Source organism: Parasteatoda tepidariorum, chromosome 7 (assembly GCF_043381705.1).
Source record: "Parasteatoda tepidariorum isolate YZ-2023 chromosome 7, CAS_Ptep_4.0, whole genome shotgun sequence".
NCBI classification, from domain to species: Eukaryota; Metazoa; Arthropoda; class Arachnida; order Araneae; family Theridiidae; genus Parasteatoda; species Parasteatoda tepidariorum.
In genome coordinates, this window is record NC_092210.1 from 45,061,165 (window position 1) to 45,078,309 (window position 17,145).

At 30.5% G+C, this 17,145-nt stretch overlaps 1 protein-coding gene across 4 annotated transcripts in view; it reads left to right on the forward strand.

Moving 5' to 3' along the window:
• The window catches only part of LOC107452272 (Calcium channel protein beta subunit), a 151,860-nt gene that overhangs the window by 117,488 nt on the left and 17,227 nt on the right, over positions 1–17,145 (forward strand). For all 4 annotated transcript variants that reach the window (XM_071183359.1, XM_043044163.2, XM_043044164.2 and 1 more), the window contains exons 2-3: positions 10,984–11,100; positions 15,775–15,897. In XM_071183359.1, the coding sequence (XP_071039460.1) occupies positions 10,984–11,100; positions 15,775–15,897 (240 nt within the window). The remainder of the gene's footprint in view (positions 1–10,983; positions 11,101–15,774; positions 15,898–17,145) is intronic.

Consider the following 17,145-nt stretch of genomic DNA (forward strand, 5'->3'; position numbering starts at 1 on the left):
AGGAAAGTCATTATAGAAAATAACAAATGTCTTAGAATATCTCGCAAAAAGAAATGATCCAATATTAGTTAGAGCTAGTAAGGCCAAACGCTCCGTTCTTGAAGTAAAAGTGCGAGCTTTGCGCCAAAGTGACGTCACTAGAGTGACGTCGGAGGATCGGCGCGGCGAGAGATACTTCAAAGGAGTGAACCAGCCCTTCTATTCTCTTTAGCCCTGGGTTAAGGCAAGCGATTCAATATCTCGTTAAAATATTTTGGAAATACTAACAGAGCCTTCTAAAAGGTAAAGCCCAAATTGATTTTAGGCAAATGATCTTCCTCTTTTATTGAATGCGAGTTTCACCCGTTTTGAAATTTTAATAAACAATTACAATTCTTAGTTTTTGTCTGTGTTTGATATGATGTATATGTGCAACATATAAATAGTTGTTAAGGGACCTTAATTTTTAAACAATTGTTTTTTTAAAAACTTTTGTAGACTGTATAGGTGTATTCCAGAAAGAGTTATTCTTAATCCTTTCTCGACAGGAGTTGCAAACGCGCACTTATCGCTGAGACCTGGAGTCTTGTTTGCAAATGTCTGCCCTGGACCAGGAGGTTTTTTGCTGTTAAGCTTAAATCCATGAAATATCTGAAATATAACGTGTTCTTTAAGCACACACCATTTAGAAGATAAACAACATATCTTGTACATATATTTTATTTACATATTTTATTAACCTAATTTTTTTTTTTTGATTAAATACATTTTTTACACAAGTGCTGTGATTTTGAGTTCTATTAAGCAATTTTGATGCTTCATTGTAACAGTAAAAACAGAAAAAATTGCCCTCTGCAAGTTCTAACTGTCAATTATAAACTGGACTACACGCCCAAATACACAAACAACACTCTAGCGAAAATAAAACTCTCAACAAATGAACAAATAACACGTGCTCATCTCAAAGAACCGTTCCTTTCCTCTGATGTTTATTTAGTCAAAAACTACGTGCATGTGAGTCATATGTCTCTCATTTCAATTAGTTAAATCAGGGCATGGATCTCAGATCTTATGGAATTGCAAAAAATTATAGTTTTTAATACGTTCCAGAATACTGTCACAAATATTAGATGACAGGAAGTTATCGGGAAATTGCTCTCATCCGTCTGCATGTCGGCTGAGAAATGAGAGCGTTTCATGCTGACACTTAGGCATGACAATTGGCTATAAAGGAGTAAATAACAATGAAATTGAATGAGTGTAAAGCCATTTTAAACTTATTATAAAAAGAATATTATTGTTACAAATAGGTTTTAATATTAAAATAATTGTCGTAACTTAGAAAAAGATAAAGGAAGACTTGCTAATCTTATTCATGATATATGTTTTCATAGCTAAAAATTGACCTGTTCTAATTTACTTTTCCCTCCCACGATTTTCTGTGGCTATTTTTTCTCTGGCAATAAATTGCAAATTTTAGAATATGTTAAGATAGTGTAGATAATGAATCCAATAATAACTAGTTTTTAATTATTAAACAAATAATTTTGTTATTTTTGAGACAAAATTTTATTTTCTCAGCGCTGTGATGTCAATATTATTGCTAAGGGTGTTGGCGGGATTATTTAAAAAAATATGCAATAGTTATAATTATGATTTATTGGGGTCATTGTTATAAATTTAATGTATTTAGTCCTGCAATATTTACATATTGTAGTTTTCTCCTAATAAATCTAAACAATGGCTTTAAAATAAAAACGATTTATATTATTCAAGCAGAAGAATTGTGATTTTTTTTGTATTTGCTACTAGTTTTCATTTCAGAAAAGGTATTTAAGTATATTTACTTCTTAAGTGAATGGTATAAGATTTTATTAATTATTTTAGAAACAAATGTAAATGCATTAATTTCTTGAAAAGCAGAAAAAAAAACTTAATCCTTTAAAATAAACTCGAAACGCTCTGAGGGGAAGAGTAATACACCTTGCGAAAAAAAAATAGAACAAAAAATTTCTTACAAACATGCGTGACATATTAGTGGAGCTCTCTTACTTCATAATATCAAAACTTCCAACTTAGAAGAGTCCGAGATCAATAAAATTTCTGGATGAAATTGTTTTTAAAATTTAAAAAAGAGTTTTTAGTTATTAATCGATTTATAAACACTAATATGTTATGATGGCTTGATATTTTTCATAAGCATAAAAAAATAAGGTATGCATAAATAAAGAAAATAAAAAAAGTTTTCAAAATAATTTCTATAATTAGAATTTATTCTTTTTTTTTACCCTTTGAGGTCCTATGTCTCGGCTACTAAAGCTTTTTTCGCACTTCCAGTAGCATATCTGCTCCCAGCCACTACAACAAAGATTTAATTTATTCAACAAAACTGTTCTCTTAAACTCGATTAGCTTAGGTGAAATATAAAATTCAAAATGTTATTTTTTAAATTGTGTATAAGTGTAATAAAGTTTTTTCTTCGTGAAAAAATTTTTTGCTTATTCATTATCCAGCATATTATCGAACAGAAATTTATTCTGACTATTATGAAAACTATATACAAATAAGAAAGGAATCAACTTAGTTGACTTTAAATACATGATTCATAATATATCAAACTTATTTGATTGACGTTAGTGTTTTCTTCACGTTTTTACTAATTTGCACTATTTGTTTTTAATTTATGCGCAAAATATTGGCAGGATATAGCAATTTTCTATAAATTTGTTCTTCAGAAAAGAGAAACTGATAAGTTTTATACAGATTAATTCTAATTCAAACTTATAATTTTCAACGTTCTGCTCTTATTTATTGTTACCTGTTAGGAAAAATTCTATGATTTTTCGTTCTTTCTAACGCTAGAGTCATTTAACTTCCCTTCTTTAAAATACATCTACTCAACTAGTTTAGCTTTTACCAGAAAAAATAATTTTTAACATTTGTGAGCAAATTTAGAAAAAAAAATATTTGAATAAAGCAAACAATATTCAATTATAATTATTAATCATTGTTTTGGAGCGCGCGGTAAATATTTTTAAGGACAAAATGTCAACCAATATTATCACGCGCTATTGTGTTGGGGTAATATTATTAATTTTGTCAGATTACCCGTCTTTTAGAGCCATATAAAATCCTAATCCAGATCTTATTTCACAAAAATTAAAGTGATGTGAATAAAGTTCAATCAAATAAAAAAAATCACAAAGCATGGAAAAATAAAAAATAAAATATCGTATCTAAGATTGGAGCAAATACATTTTAAGAAATAATACATTTTAGATGTAACATAATTATGTTGTAAAGAACACTTAAAAGAAAACCCAACGAGGTAAAATCTTTTAATAATAGTTAAGGGGAAGGGGCAATCCAAACGTTAAGCAAACGCGAAAACAATAAAAGAGTAAAAATGATCATGCCAGTGACCCCAAAAGGAAGTTTTGAAAAAAAAGAAAATAGATGAAATTAGGAAATTGGGTAAGGGGTATAAAAGAGCATGGCCAAATGTCATTTTTTCACACTGAAATTTTTTTGCAACAAAAATATTTTATTCATTTTAATTGATTCTAAACAAAGATTTGGATTATAAAACATTGCGCTTGAAACTATCTGATAATTTTTTTTAAAATTACAAAATTTTATTTTATTTCATAAACTTTAGAGGTGCCTTATGAGGCCTAAATGTTTGAGGGCTTGGTATTTCAGCCCCAGTACACCTGGTTCTATGTAAATGGATATCCAATTTCATTATTCATTCCTCTTTTATCATGCATATCCTATTCGGCCATAGCTTTCCTCAGTAATTCTGTCTAACACAAAGTTTGAGTATGTCAGTCTTATGTTTCAATAATCAAGTATATTGAATTCTCATTATTATATATTCTTAAATGAAAACCAAAATTGCAATCATGTCTCGTTAATTTTTTTTATACTTATACCGATTTAAAACTTATGTATACACTGCATGTGCTTGTAAATACAGTATTTTTAGTAAATGTATGTGCATGACAGAGTGTTTTCTATTGTTATTGATTACAAGAAATCGATAATTTATAAACGCAATTGTATATTATAATTAGTAATGGTTTATACTAATAATATTGAACTGAGATTACAAGATAATGAACATCGATTATTATACAATTTAATTACCAGGAATCATTGTTTAATTTTTGTTACAGAATAATTGACCATTGTAATCAATGACATTTCACTTATCTCTTCTGCATGGTGTTACATTAGACTAATGTAATAATGATGTTATGGAAAGCATGATTGTTTATCGCTAAATTCTAGTTGCTTGTTACAATTTGTTTCTCTCTATTCGCAAGAAATTTCTTACCCGGCTTATAAATCCTTTAATTTGTTCTTTCCCTTCAGAATAATGGGAATTATTTTATTTTTCTTTGAACTTTTCAGTGCTAAGTCGCAAATATAATTATGGCGCTCCAAGAACGTGGACAAAGATCATTTTTTTTTTACCGTGATTTTCTCACAGAGTTTAGTTCGTATCATAAATAATTTTACTATGCCCTTCATTGTAATCCGAGGGAGTATTTACAATAATTAATTGGAGAATTAACCATGTTAAATTAACACTACGTGAGTTTTTAAAAAAATTTATTTATCGTGATATACATGGGATATTTACTGTACGTCCATCGTAAAAAATAAACGATAAAAGGCCAAATCGTGGCGAATCTGTAAATTAGAATACGTGTTAAATAAAAACTGAAGATAAAAGGAAATATCATAATTCGCGCCAGTGAAGATTCTTCGGCACCGTCGTCGAAGAAATCTCCTGTGGTCAATCGTGATCTTACTGTGGATGGACAACTTCCATTTATTCCCTTAAAATATATACTTTTCATTTTTAAAAACTATTTAAGATTTGACTAAAATACTTTCTTTGTGAAACTTTAAGATAGGGGTGCACAACCTATGGCTAGTGGGCCACATGCGGCCCACCTACTGTTGATGTGCGGCCCGCAGGATTTTCTGAATGTAATAAAAAAAAATTCTTTTAATTTGGTTTTTGTCTAATCATAAATTTTCCTTAATTAAAATATTTAATTCACATTTATATTATTCTATAAAATGCGTATATTTTTTTGTACTTTCATTTTGTAATATATATATATTAATATATATNATAAAAATATTTCTTTTAACATTTCAAATTTTCATTAACATTATACATTTTTTAATTAAAATATTTAATTCAAATTTATATTACTCTATAAAATGCACACATTTTTTGCACTTTCATTCTGCAACCTTCTTTTTGGTTAGAATTTATACCACCCTCTCTATATTTATATATATATATATGTTTGATAAATTAATTATTGTGATAAATGGAAAAAGTAATTTAAAAAAAAAAGCATGTTTTTTTTGGTTTTAAATAAATTCAAATAATTAAGAGTATTCAATTTTCCTCAAATATGTTCTTAAGTTTATTGATACAAATATTTAGTACTTAGAACACTACTGTTTCTATAAAAATTATGATATTTGCCGCTAAAATGACTAAATATGCATGCGGCCAATCATTAATCCACCTACTGTGCAAGTGGCCCTTCGCTCAAAAAGATTGTGCACCCCTACTTTAAGATATATTCGAATAAAACTTAGTGCTGAAATAACCAAGAAATTAATAATTAGTGACATCACAAACGATACATTTTGAGGAATAGGTAATTATTTGAAGAATTGTCGAATCAGACTTCATCGATATTATAAGGGGCAGTTTATTTATTTTTTTTTTTTTTAAGAATTTATTTGCGTAATATATATGGAATATTTTCTATCTGTTCATCGTAAAGAAAAATTATTGAATGTCAAATCCTGCCGAAACTGTAAATTAGAATATGTGCTATTTAAAAACTGAAACTTAATGAAGATTAAAGAAGCGATTTTAATTCGCGATAGTGATGATTCCTCCAGCACCATGAAATTGGAAAGAAATCATTGAGGGTCAAAAATGCATAATATTTCATTTCATCCTTTAAAATATCTACTTTTAATTTTCAAAAACTGTTTATATCTGACTAAAATACTTTCTTTATGAAACTTCAAAATAGATTTGAAAAAAAATTGTACGCTAACCATGCCGAGAAATTATTTATCTAAGACATCATGAGCTGCAAATTTTGCGGAATAGGTAATTATTCAAAGAAATAAACTTCGTTGATTTTAAATCACAAACTTCATCGTCATTATAGAGAATTTTTTTTTCATTTTTAAATTTTTTCCAACTTTCAAAAGTGGCAAATATATTTTATTCAAAAGAAAATGTTAAGAATAGACAAAATAGACTATTTTTTTTTGTACGCTTCACAGTATTGATGAACAAAGCCCCCAATGATAATTCAGATAAAAAATTCCGATTTTTTTTAATAAAATGCTCAAATAAGATTGGCATTAGATTTTATGTATTTTTAAAAAAATTTATTTTTAAATTGGTTTTATAGAGAAATTAAGTACTATTTTGGAAGGAAAAAAAAAGCTTATTGAATCACTGACATGCCAGCATATTTTTTATAAATGCACAGATTATTGCTTATTTACAGGTTATATCATTTGAATATTGCTTAACTTAAACGAAAAATGTAATTTGGTAATTATGTTTAATTGTTAAATTGATATATTGTTCTACGTTTATATTTCATACATTGACAAATGTAAACATCATTACCTGTCTAATCGATAAGTAAAATTTTAAGAAAATCTCTAAATTTGTACTCTGATACATACGTATATTGATAAATAAGTAAATTGTTCAATCTATATATTGTATTAAGTATACATCATTTATTTATTAAACCTTAATAATAGTTAAGTCTTCTAGATGTATGAAACAGAAAACTATGTCATTCAATTTGATTCCTTTGCAGCAATAGCAATGATTTGCAGCAATAGCTAGCCAGTTTTTACTCCTTATTTCATATAGCGATACTAGAGATGGAAACAATTTTATGAAAATGAAAATGGGTTGAAGAAATTGTTTAATTGTTAATTTGAAACAAAAAAAAACTTCTAACTTTCTGAAAATTTTAGATAAAACATTATTTTTTTCTCAGATTTGTATAAAACTTATTGTTAAAATAAAATAGCAACATAACATTTCCTTTCAAAAAAGAAGAAAAAATTTACACTTCTGTTACATTATAATATTAAAAATGGCCGTTTGTATGGATAAAATGGTCTAGTGTTAGTATAAAATTTAAAGTTGAAAAAAATAGGTTTTACCTTACCTTTTCTTACTTGAAATATTTTTTGGCCAAAATTTTACTTTTTTTAATAACTTTGCATTTGCTTTTTAGTAAATAATATTATTTTTCCTTACTTTAATTACCATTGATTTTAAACTTTTCATTTTTATTAAAGCACGTTTTAAAAAGCGAACTGTAAATAAATTCAACATATGGTTTCTGATAACTTTAGAACTATTTATTCGATGACTTACCTACGCTATCTACGTTTATAATGAGCTTGAAGAAAATAATTAAACAATAAAGATTGTGCAATAAAGTCCTAAACAGAATCATCGATAGTTTTATTTATAACAATGGATAATCTTAAACTAATGCGAAAAACTCATTTTTAAATCATCCTTCCTAACCGATCTAAGTTAAATTTTTAAATGATTTTAGGATTGGGGACTAAAATTGCTCCTTGTTGTCGATGCCCAAATTTCAGAATCCTAGCTCAGATGATTCTGGAGTCATAAGAAATTTGACCTAGCTCTCCGACACAAGAGACAAATAAAATAAATAATAGGTACACAAGAGACAAACAATAAGTATATGCTAAAGAAAAGGAAAAGAAAAAAAATGAAAGTTGAAATACAAAGATACCGTAATAATTATGTAGAGCGTTAATATAAGCTTTGGTAATCATATAAATAATCAAAAGTAATAATTCCAACATATCTTTTAGCTCCTATTGAAGTCGATTTTAGTTTTTTTTTTTTTAATTCTTTGTAATTCTTTTCTTCTAATATTTAATTATAAGGAGTATTTTCTTATCAACCTTATTTAGCTTAACAACGGGTGAAATCAAAATAAAATAGTGATATATAATAAGTTACATGACCGTAATTACGTTAGAATTAAGTAATTTTAAGTAAAGTTGTATTTCAACAAATAAATATTTTTCATTCGCGTATTTCATTTGAATATTAAATACTGTAATTACGTCACAATTAAGTAACTATAAGTAAAGTTGTATTTCAACTAATAAATATTTTTCATCCGCGTATTTCATTTGAATAATAACTACAATAATATCTGGAATGCATGCATGAATTATTGGAAAAATGTACAGGGTGATTACAAAATAACTGCATACATACGACGCCCAGGCAAGCAGTTAGAAAACGGAATCGAATTTCTTAAGGGCATGCGCTTAAGAATAGTGTTTAAAAGAAGATTATCCAGCTCTTATGGATATGTTTATAATGACAAATATTCGAAATTTTAAAATGGTAACCCTTGCATCAAAAAATATCCTCACTGTAAAAAATAAGAAAAAAGCTTAAAATGAAAGTAAAATATACATAGATATACTTGGTGGATATTGGCATCTTTTGTACGTGCCATACTCAAGAAAATAAAATGGCAATGAAAGAAAAACGTAAACAAATTATAATCCGGATAAAATGCATTTTATATTAAAATGGAACAAAGAAATAACGTAAAAATGGAAATGCGTGTCATCTGATGCGAAGTAAAAAGAAAATATTGACTTATTTAAAAGTTTTCATTCCGGGTTGAAATAAATAAAACACCGTCGCTCATCCTGGTGACCAACTTTTCAATAACTCACTGGATATTTCACAATATAGTCTCACTAAAATGGAGTTAGAGCCAAATTTATATCACGAATAATAGCGCAGCTAGACTGAGATGAAACGAAGCAATTCGCCGATTGGTTTGTTATCAGACAGTTAAGTGATGCCCTTTGCGAAAATTGGCAATTTTTTGGCGGCAAATAATGTGTTTGTTTGCGTGCAATGCCCAGTCAAATAAAATTGCGCCAAAAGTAAAACATAAACAAATTGTAATCCGGATAAAATGCATTTCATATCAAAGCAAAACAAATAAATTATATAAAAATAGAAATGCATGTTATCTGATATGCGAAGTAAAAGGAAAATATCGAATTATTTAGGAGCTTTATTTTGGAGTTGCCATAAATGAAACAGCAACGCTTATTCTGATGACCAAGTTGGCAATAACCCAATAGTGAAATTAAAAATGTAATCTAACCAAAATAAAGTTGGAGTTAACTATTTAACCCGAATAATAGCGACGCTAGACTGAGATGTAATAAGCGATATGTAGAATAGCGCTCACATCAGGCTTAGAAGTTTTTTACTGTAAGAATCACATTTCGGGAGGGGAAAAATAAGAAATTATCTTGTGAAAACTTCGAAATTTTGTCACTGTAACTGCGATCGTAAGAACTGGTTACCGTTTTTTATACTATTCTAGGGTGAATACCTTATAACATCTTTACATAAAATTTTATTCCGTTCTCGCCAATAGTATTCTCACCAGGAAATCGTATATTGGCGGAGTTGTTTTATTATCACCTTGTTTATTATCTCTGTGAAACTTGAGGGGGAGTTTTTACTTTTTCATAAAAGATATCACTTAAGAATTTAAATAAACTTACCTTTTATTTATTAGCACCGTTTTCGAAAACTGTTTCTCCATCTAAATATCACTCATGCCATTTTGTGAATTTGTAACAGTTTTTAAAAAAATTCCTCCCCTTATTTTTCGCAGCGCTTTTCATGCTACGCAAAATTTTTTTTAATAAAAAGCATTTGAGATACAATTTAATTTGTTTATGTTTGAAAAAATTATTTCTTCGCTGCCATTATGTGGGCTTATAAAAAAAATTAAGAAGTTTTTGATTTATAAAATATTGTTACATTTTTGGAAGAAATGTTTAAAGCATTTATTCGATTTCATAAATTTCAGTAAGTTTGTATTTTCGAATTAAAGCTTCTAGTTTAAAATACTCGAACTGTATGTGTAATGACATTTCTTTTGACAAAAGAGCTTTGAATTAGTCTCAACAACCTCAAAATGTCTATTTTTCAAACTATCTTAAAACGTCAATTGTTTAAGCAACTTAAATGCTTTTTGTCTTATTAAATTACAAGAAAATTATGACGTAAAAAATAGTGAACAAATGAGCGGTTGCTACCTCACATCAAAATGCCAATGCATCGCTCGCAATAAGTTCTATTGCTTAGGAGCAACACAAAATATAAATCAAAGTTAAAGTTTATTAATAATTAGAATTTCTGTCAAATCATTTTATACCTTATTTTATAACCGTCGTAGAACAGTCGACCCAATTTTTGGGTTTACGACTACTGATGTCCAACTCCATCGCCTTGTAATTTTGAACCTAAACCAGAAGACAAATGAACTCCTGGATCAAGTAACGGGAGAAATTTGTCCTTGTTGAGGACGTTTTAATGAAACTATCCGGCTTTTACGTTTCATGGAGAAGAAAACCACGAAAACCTCCCACTATAAGGCTGACGGCAAGGAGACTCTAACCCACGATGCGGCTATCACTGAGGATATTTTACGTCAACACTGTGGTTGATGAAAGGCGGATGAGGAATTCGTATCGACTCTCCATCGCCAGGATTCGAACCCGTTGCCCTCATTGGAAGGCGAACGGTCTATCCCCTGCGCCATCACTGCTCTGTCAAATCATTAGTATTCATCTGATTTTTTTACTTAACAATTTAGATCATTTTAATCACTTAAGGTCTACCCTTTAAAAAAATATCTTTCGCAAAGCTCGCACGCAGATGCAGTGTTTCGAAAATTAATTTTAAAGGTTTAAAGTCATTTGTATTGATTGTATTTATTTTACTGTATTTATGTTTTTGTTATCTATACATTTATTTGTGTATTTATTATCTGTGTATTTTTTATCGATGTATTTTTTATCGATGTATTTATTATATTGTAGGGGTCGGCGGACTCGAATTATAGCCAGCCTTCTTCAGATCTCTCTCTGGATGAAGAACGAGAGGCGCTACGCAGGGAGACGGAACGGCAAGCACTGGCTCAACTGGAAAAGGCCAGGGTATACCTTTCACATTCCCATTTAGCCTGAAGTTTCTCGCAATACCCCCCCCCCCCCTTAATAAGGTTTTTCGAAACTCTGTCGCCAAGGGATAAAAAAAAGTCTTAGTTTATGTACCATACACTTGTGGCAAAGCGGTTATTTTAACTATATATATCGTCTTGCCGTGAGGAATCATCTTAGCTTTAGAACGGAAAAATTACTTAAACATTTTAAAAGTTATTAAGGGCAGGGTTAGCCTGATCGGTAGGGCGTTGGGCCCATGTCCGAGAGCTCGTAAGTTCGAAACCCACCGGCCAAAGACTCCCTGTGTAGTAAATGGTGACTGATGCACGTTAAATCTGTCGAGTCGCAAAGTCCTCCATGTTCCCATAACAAATCAATACCTCTGGGGGTTATATGATTCAGGTCAAAATTACGATCTGTGGATGAATGAATGGATGTATGAATGGGTCCACCCTATAAAACTGGCTGTGACGTGTGTGTGGCTGAAGACGAATTCTTGGCTATAGGTTGGCTCCACTGAAAAAACAAGAAACGCACACTGTGCTTTAAATTTGATTGGTTTCCCCAAGCAGGCTTGCCCGTGTGGCAAATGACATTAGAAACAACAGTTATTTAATTTTTTAAAAATCGCCAATTTGGCGACGTTTTTCTGCTTAAATGAAAATTATCAAATTCACTTCTGTATTCTCATATTTTGTAAAATTTTAAGAGCGCAGATAATGTAGCAATGGGGTAAACGTTTAAGTATTTCATTTTAAAACCGTCGTTGGACAGTCGACTCAATAGTGAGTTCGTGGCCACTAATGCTCAACTCCGTATCCCTGTAATTTTGAACTCAATCTAAAAGACAAGAGAATTCCTGGATTAAGTATAGGGAGAAATTTGGAGGACTTTTCAATGAAACTAACCCGCATTGGCGTCCCGCAGTGGACTGATCGTTAAGACACGGTTCTGAGCAGATCACCGAAGTCAAGCATCAGTGGCTGCGGTCAGTGTGCGGGTGGTTGACCCACTTGGATCAGTCTGCGTAGGGACCGAGGGTGTGCGGTATTAGTCCTCGTTAAGCTGTGCTACCGTAAAGTGCTCGACTTCACGTGCAGGTCGTTGGGCTACCGAAGCGGGAGTTCCATCCCCTCCACAGAGGATCAAAATTGGGATGGCATGTTTTCGGATCATCCTCAGGGATGTTTCCCAGACCGTCGCCAATAGCCCATTGAGCAGCTCTAGTGGGACGCAAATGAACTACAACAACAACAACCCGCATTGGCGTTACATGAAAAGGAAAACCTCCCACGGTTAGCTTGACGGCGAAGCATGATTCGTCTAACACTGAGGATATTTCACGTCAGCACTGTCGTCGATGCTACCCGGGTACAAAATTCGAAAAGAATTGGACCACCGAAGCTTTTCATCTTTACAAAACTGTGACTTTCTCCAATATTGACGTTTTGCGTCATTCTCAGCATAAGCATAGACTGCTCTGGCTTTAGATAGGCTTAACTTGTCCTAAAAGTCATGAGAAACTGCAGAAAACTCACAGCAATTGCAAATAGCATATTCGCATATGGTTTCATGTTTTTAATCTCGCTCTCATCGTATTTTACCATCTTTCATGTTTTGCCATTTTTAAATATATTTTTCTTTTATTTTCCTCGTTTGAATATTATTTCACTATCCTCAGAGTCCATTCGATTTTCTTTTCTCTCTTGACTAAAACTATATTTTAAGAGTGGGGATTACTAAACATGCTGTATGCGTACACCACCAAACAAAGATTAAATCCTAAAACGCAGTGAAAGAAAAATTCTTTTGCACACTCTTGTCTCATAGGTAATTATGGGTCATAGATTATGTTACATTTAACAAAATATATATATTATGGATTGTGTTACACAAAACAAAATATTATGTCAATATCGTAAAGCTTAAGTAAAAGCTTTGTAAATTGCAGCATAAAAAATCGAAAATAATGGACATTACAAAAGTTCTTCTCTTAGCAGTATTAATTGAATTTTTAACTTTGATAGACAAAAATTTAAACGTTTGGACATTCTAATGCTTTGCAAAATCGAAACTACAGATCTAAAGATAACCAAAAAAAAAGCTCAGTATTTTTTTAAAGCTTGGAATTGATTAATTATGTGTACATTGCGGTACATGAAATCATAAAACAGTAGAATATAAGATTAAAAATAAATTGAAATGCTAATTTGGTCCCAACAAGGTATGTTCTTAAATTTATTTTATTATATCTGAACATCTTGGGAATGAAACGAAAGGAGAAAACGGAGGTTCCAATATTCGTCATTTGAATAAAAGAAAATGATTATTCAAATCTAAATCAAATTACATTTGCTGTAACTGTTCTTTTGATTACGATGAAAGACGTTTGGTTTACATCGATTTGAATAATATTAAGTGTCATAAGTTTAAATGCGATTTGGAAGTAAAGTTAGTATTATGAATTTCAAAGATTTTAAGAAGTTGAATATTCATTATCCTGTTTTGAAAACGCAACCTAAATTTCAAAATTACACTGGAGAAATTTTTAAACAAATAGATTTTAAAAATAGGTTTTGTTAGAATGCATATGTATTACACTGCTGGAGGCAATATAGAAGCGAGAAGCTCTGTGCTGTTAAGAATATTCCAAGAAAAAAGTATTTTAAATATAATTCAAGAATTTGTTTCAGTGTCTGTGTATGACGCGTCGCGGGCAAACTAGATCTCATTTACACTTATGAATTTAGACGTGAAGGTAAATTTTCACCCCTAATGGAGCATTCCTACTGCATGCGATTTGCATCAAAGCGAATTGCGCATGCGTGAGTAATTCTTATATGTAGTTTCTAAATTTTTCGCATGCGTGTCTAAAGCAATCACTTGCTGTGTGATTGCTCTCTTAGTTTTTAGAGGCCTGATTTGTTAATACGATTAGAATTGTTTGAACAATTTTTCTCGGTATGATTGATATTAGATCATTTTTTGCTTAAATTTTTTCGGCTCATTCATTGGGACAAAATGCTTGAATTCGTCCATATAAATTAAAATAATGCTCTAAAATAAAATGGTTGTGATTAACAGTTTTCCAGTAGGCTACAAACTCAAGATATTTGTGGGGCTTCTTCCTGTTCGAATAACTATCAACATGTCAGTTATTGTCATAGATTAAAATTGTGCATTAGCCAATTATTGAAACCAATTGTTTAGTTTAAATTTTTTTAAACCACTGTAATAGGGGCCGGGATAGCCTGGTTGGTAGGGCACTAGGCCCATGTCCAAGAGTTCGTGGGTGCGATTCCCGCTGGCCGAAGACTCCCCGTGTAGTAAATGGTGACTGATGCACGTTAAATCTGTGGAGTCATTAAGTACTCCATGTTTCCAAAACAAATCAATACCTCTAGGGGTGCTGATCCAGGAATTTCCTTGTCTTCTAGATTGGTTCAAAATTACACGGCTACGGAGTTGAACATTAGGAGTCGTAAACCCAATATTGAGTCGGCGGTTTAACGACACAAAAAAACACTGTAATAATAAATCATTTCTTTAGCAACACTCTAGCTAGCTTCAGAAGAATTGCATGGGTGGTATAAAATGCAGAGTTTAAAGACACGAAAGCCAAAATCGAAAATATTTCACCAAACATAACTGACGGTGCAAAAAACTAAATCCCATGAAAACTGAAAAGTAGAATGAGGGACAACTTGAAATCACGATTTCCGTATTTTTCTAGAAAAACAAAACAAAAAAAAACGTAAGTCTCTTGCTTGTTAGGAGATATGAAAAAAATTACACGAGGAGGCCACATCGTGCTTACTTGGTGAATGATTTCCTTTTGGAGGAGGGAATCATACGAATGGATTGGCCAGCGTGTTCTCCGGACATGGACCCAATCGAGTATGTTTGAAACATTCTAGGCAAACTAATTTCTGGATACTAACCACACCCTCAAACTCTTTAAGAACTGGAAAGAGCTCTTCTAGAGGAGTGAGACAGAATACCCCTGTCTCTCATTAGTAACCTCACTGACTCGATGTGTCAAAGGTGTTCAACGTTGCTGGCCACCCGGGGAAATCGTACCCCCTTCTAAAAACGATTTTCCTTTAAGGAAACGCCTTTTTGTAATTTTTTTTGTCATACACAAATTTTGTTTTTTTCCTTTTGTACCCAAATGCTCAATAAAACGCTTTTTTTTCTGCAAAACAAATATCATTTTTATCGCATATAGCCTACACGTCTGTTGATAATGTATCTATCATTCAAAAAAATCTCCAGGTGTAACATCAATACACAATCTCAATATCCTCTAATTGTTTTGATCAGTGAATAAACTACAATAATTAATGTAATATGTATTTCTAATAATATATAATTTTAAAACTCTAACTTGGTGCAATTTTTTATTTATTTTTTTACCGTACAAGAAACTTTTATAATTAAATTTTTTTTCAATTATAGTGATATTTCTTTATTCTAATGAAATCTGTTTCTTATAAAAAGGAAAAATAAGTAACGTAAAAAGATTTTTCTAGCCTAAAATATTTTGCAGCCTAATCTAACAAATAACGACTGTTTGTAATCAAACATAAATGTATTTTTTTTTGCATTTATACACATTGTAATTTCATTTTCAAATTTTAATTTGAAATATTTTTTTCTGTATTTCAGACGAAGCCGGTGGCTTTTGCTGTTCGGACCAACGTCGCTTATGACGGTGGTTTAGACGACGATTCACCAGTTCACGGTTGTGCCATTTCATTCGGCATTAAAGACTATCTTCACATAAAAGAGGTATAAGAAATATGTGATTGTTTTCTTTTAATAAGATAGGTTGAACTCCGACCCACCCCAGGGGGGTATACGGAGATAAAAATAAAATTATTACAATCAAAATTTCTCTAAAAACTAAAATTACAGTAAAATTTTGCCAAATGACAGTGGTGGTGATCAGTTAAAAGTGGATTAACTTGACAATTAAAATTGTTTGTTTTCTTTTAATTTAAAACATATCTATAATGAATGAAATATTTTTAATTTTTTTTTAAATATTTAAACCTTTTAAGAATAACAGACTTTCTATGCCGGTAATCTATTTTAAAGCAAAAACTATTGCGGTTGTTTTTCTGAAAAAACTAATAATTTGAATTAATATTTCTAACTTGTTTTCTTTGTGCTTTTCTAAATTCCTTTATAGATGATTTAAATTTTATATTTTAAATCGAAATTTAAAATTGAATTTTGTCTCAAAAAATTATTTACGAGTATAAATAAAAATCAAAAGTTTAAAAAACTATTACTAGTAAAAATGTTTCGAACAATAATCTAAAAAAATTTAAAATCGGTGGCGAAGTTTTTGAAACAAGGACTCTTCATAAAAAAGAACAAATTCATAAACCGCATGAAATTTCTCCGAAAATGTACGAAGAAATCAAATCTTTACTTAATTAAACTTTTTAAGACTTGAATTTGTAGTCTTAAATTAAATTTTGTCGAATTATTCAAGCATTTACCATAAATAAAAATTAAACAATAAAAATGAAAATTGTTAATTTTTACCCATACGAACAATTTAGTTCTTAGTTGAGGACTGGAAAATAGTTTTAAATAGTACTTATTTTATGTATTGAAAATTACATTACACATTGCACTGCTAATTTTCATGTTTCATCTGGTATAAGAATATAGCATAAAGTACTGTTTGATTTTTTTTCAAGTTTTCATTAACTTTAAGAACGATGCGTGAAGGAAAGATTTTAAACGATTTCAAAGTTTAACATTCCGTTTTTATTTTTAATGCAATAGAAAACTCTTCAGCACTAAAAGCGCATTGTAACTAAAAACAACTTTTTTTCCGACAACCTTTTGTGAAGCCACAAATTAAACATTTCTAATTTTCTACTACTGAGTAATCTAAATATCTACTTATAAATCTTATAGGGGAGTGTCGGGTACCCCCGCCCACTGTCAATTTCATATGTATAGAATATTTTTTCAAGCCAATGGGTCATCGGACATTAATTGTCATATTAAAAAAAGATT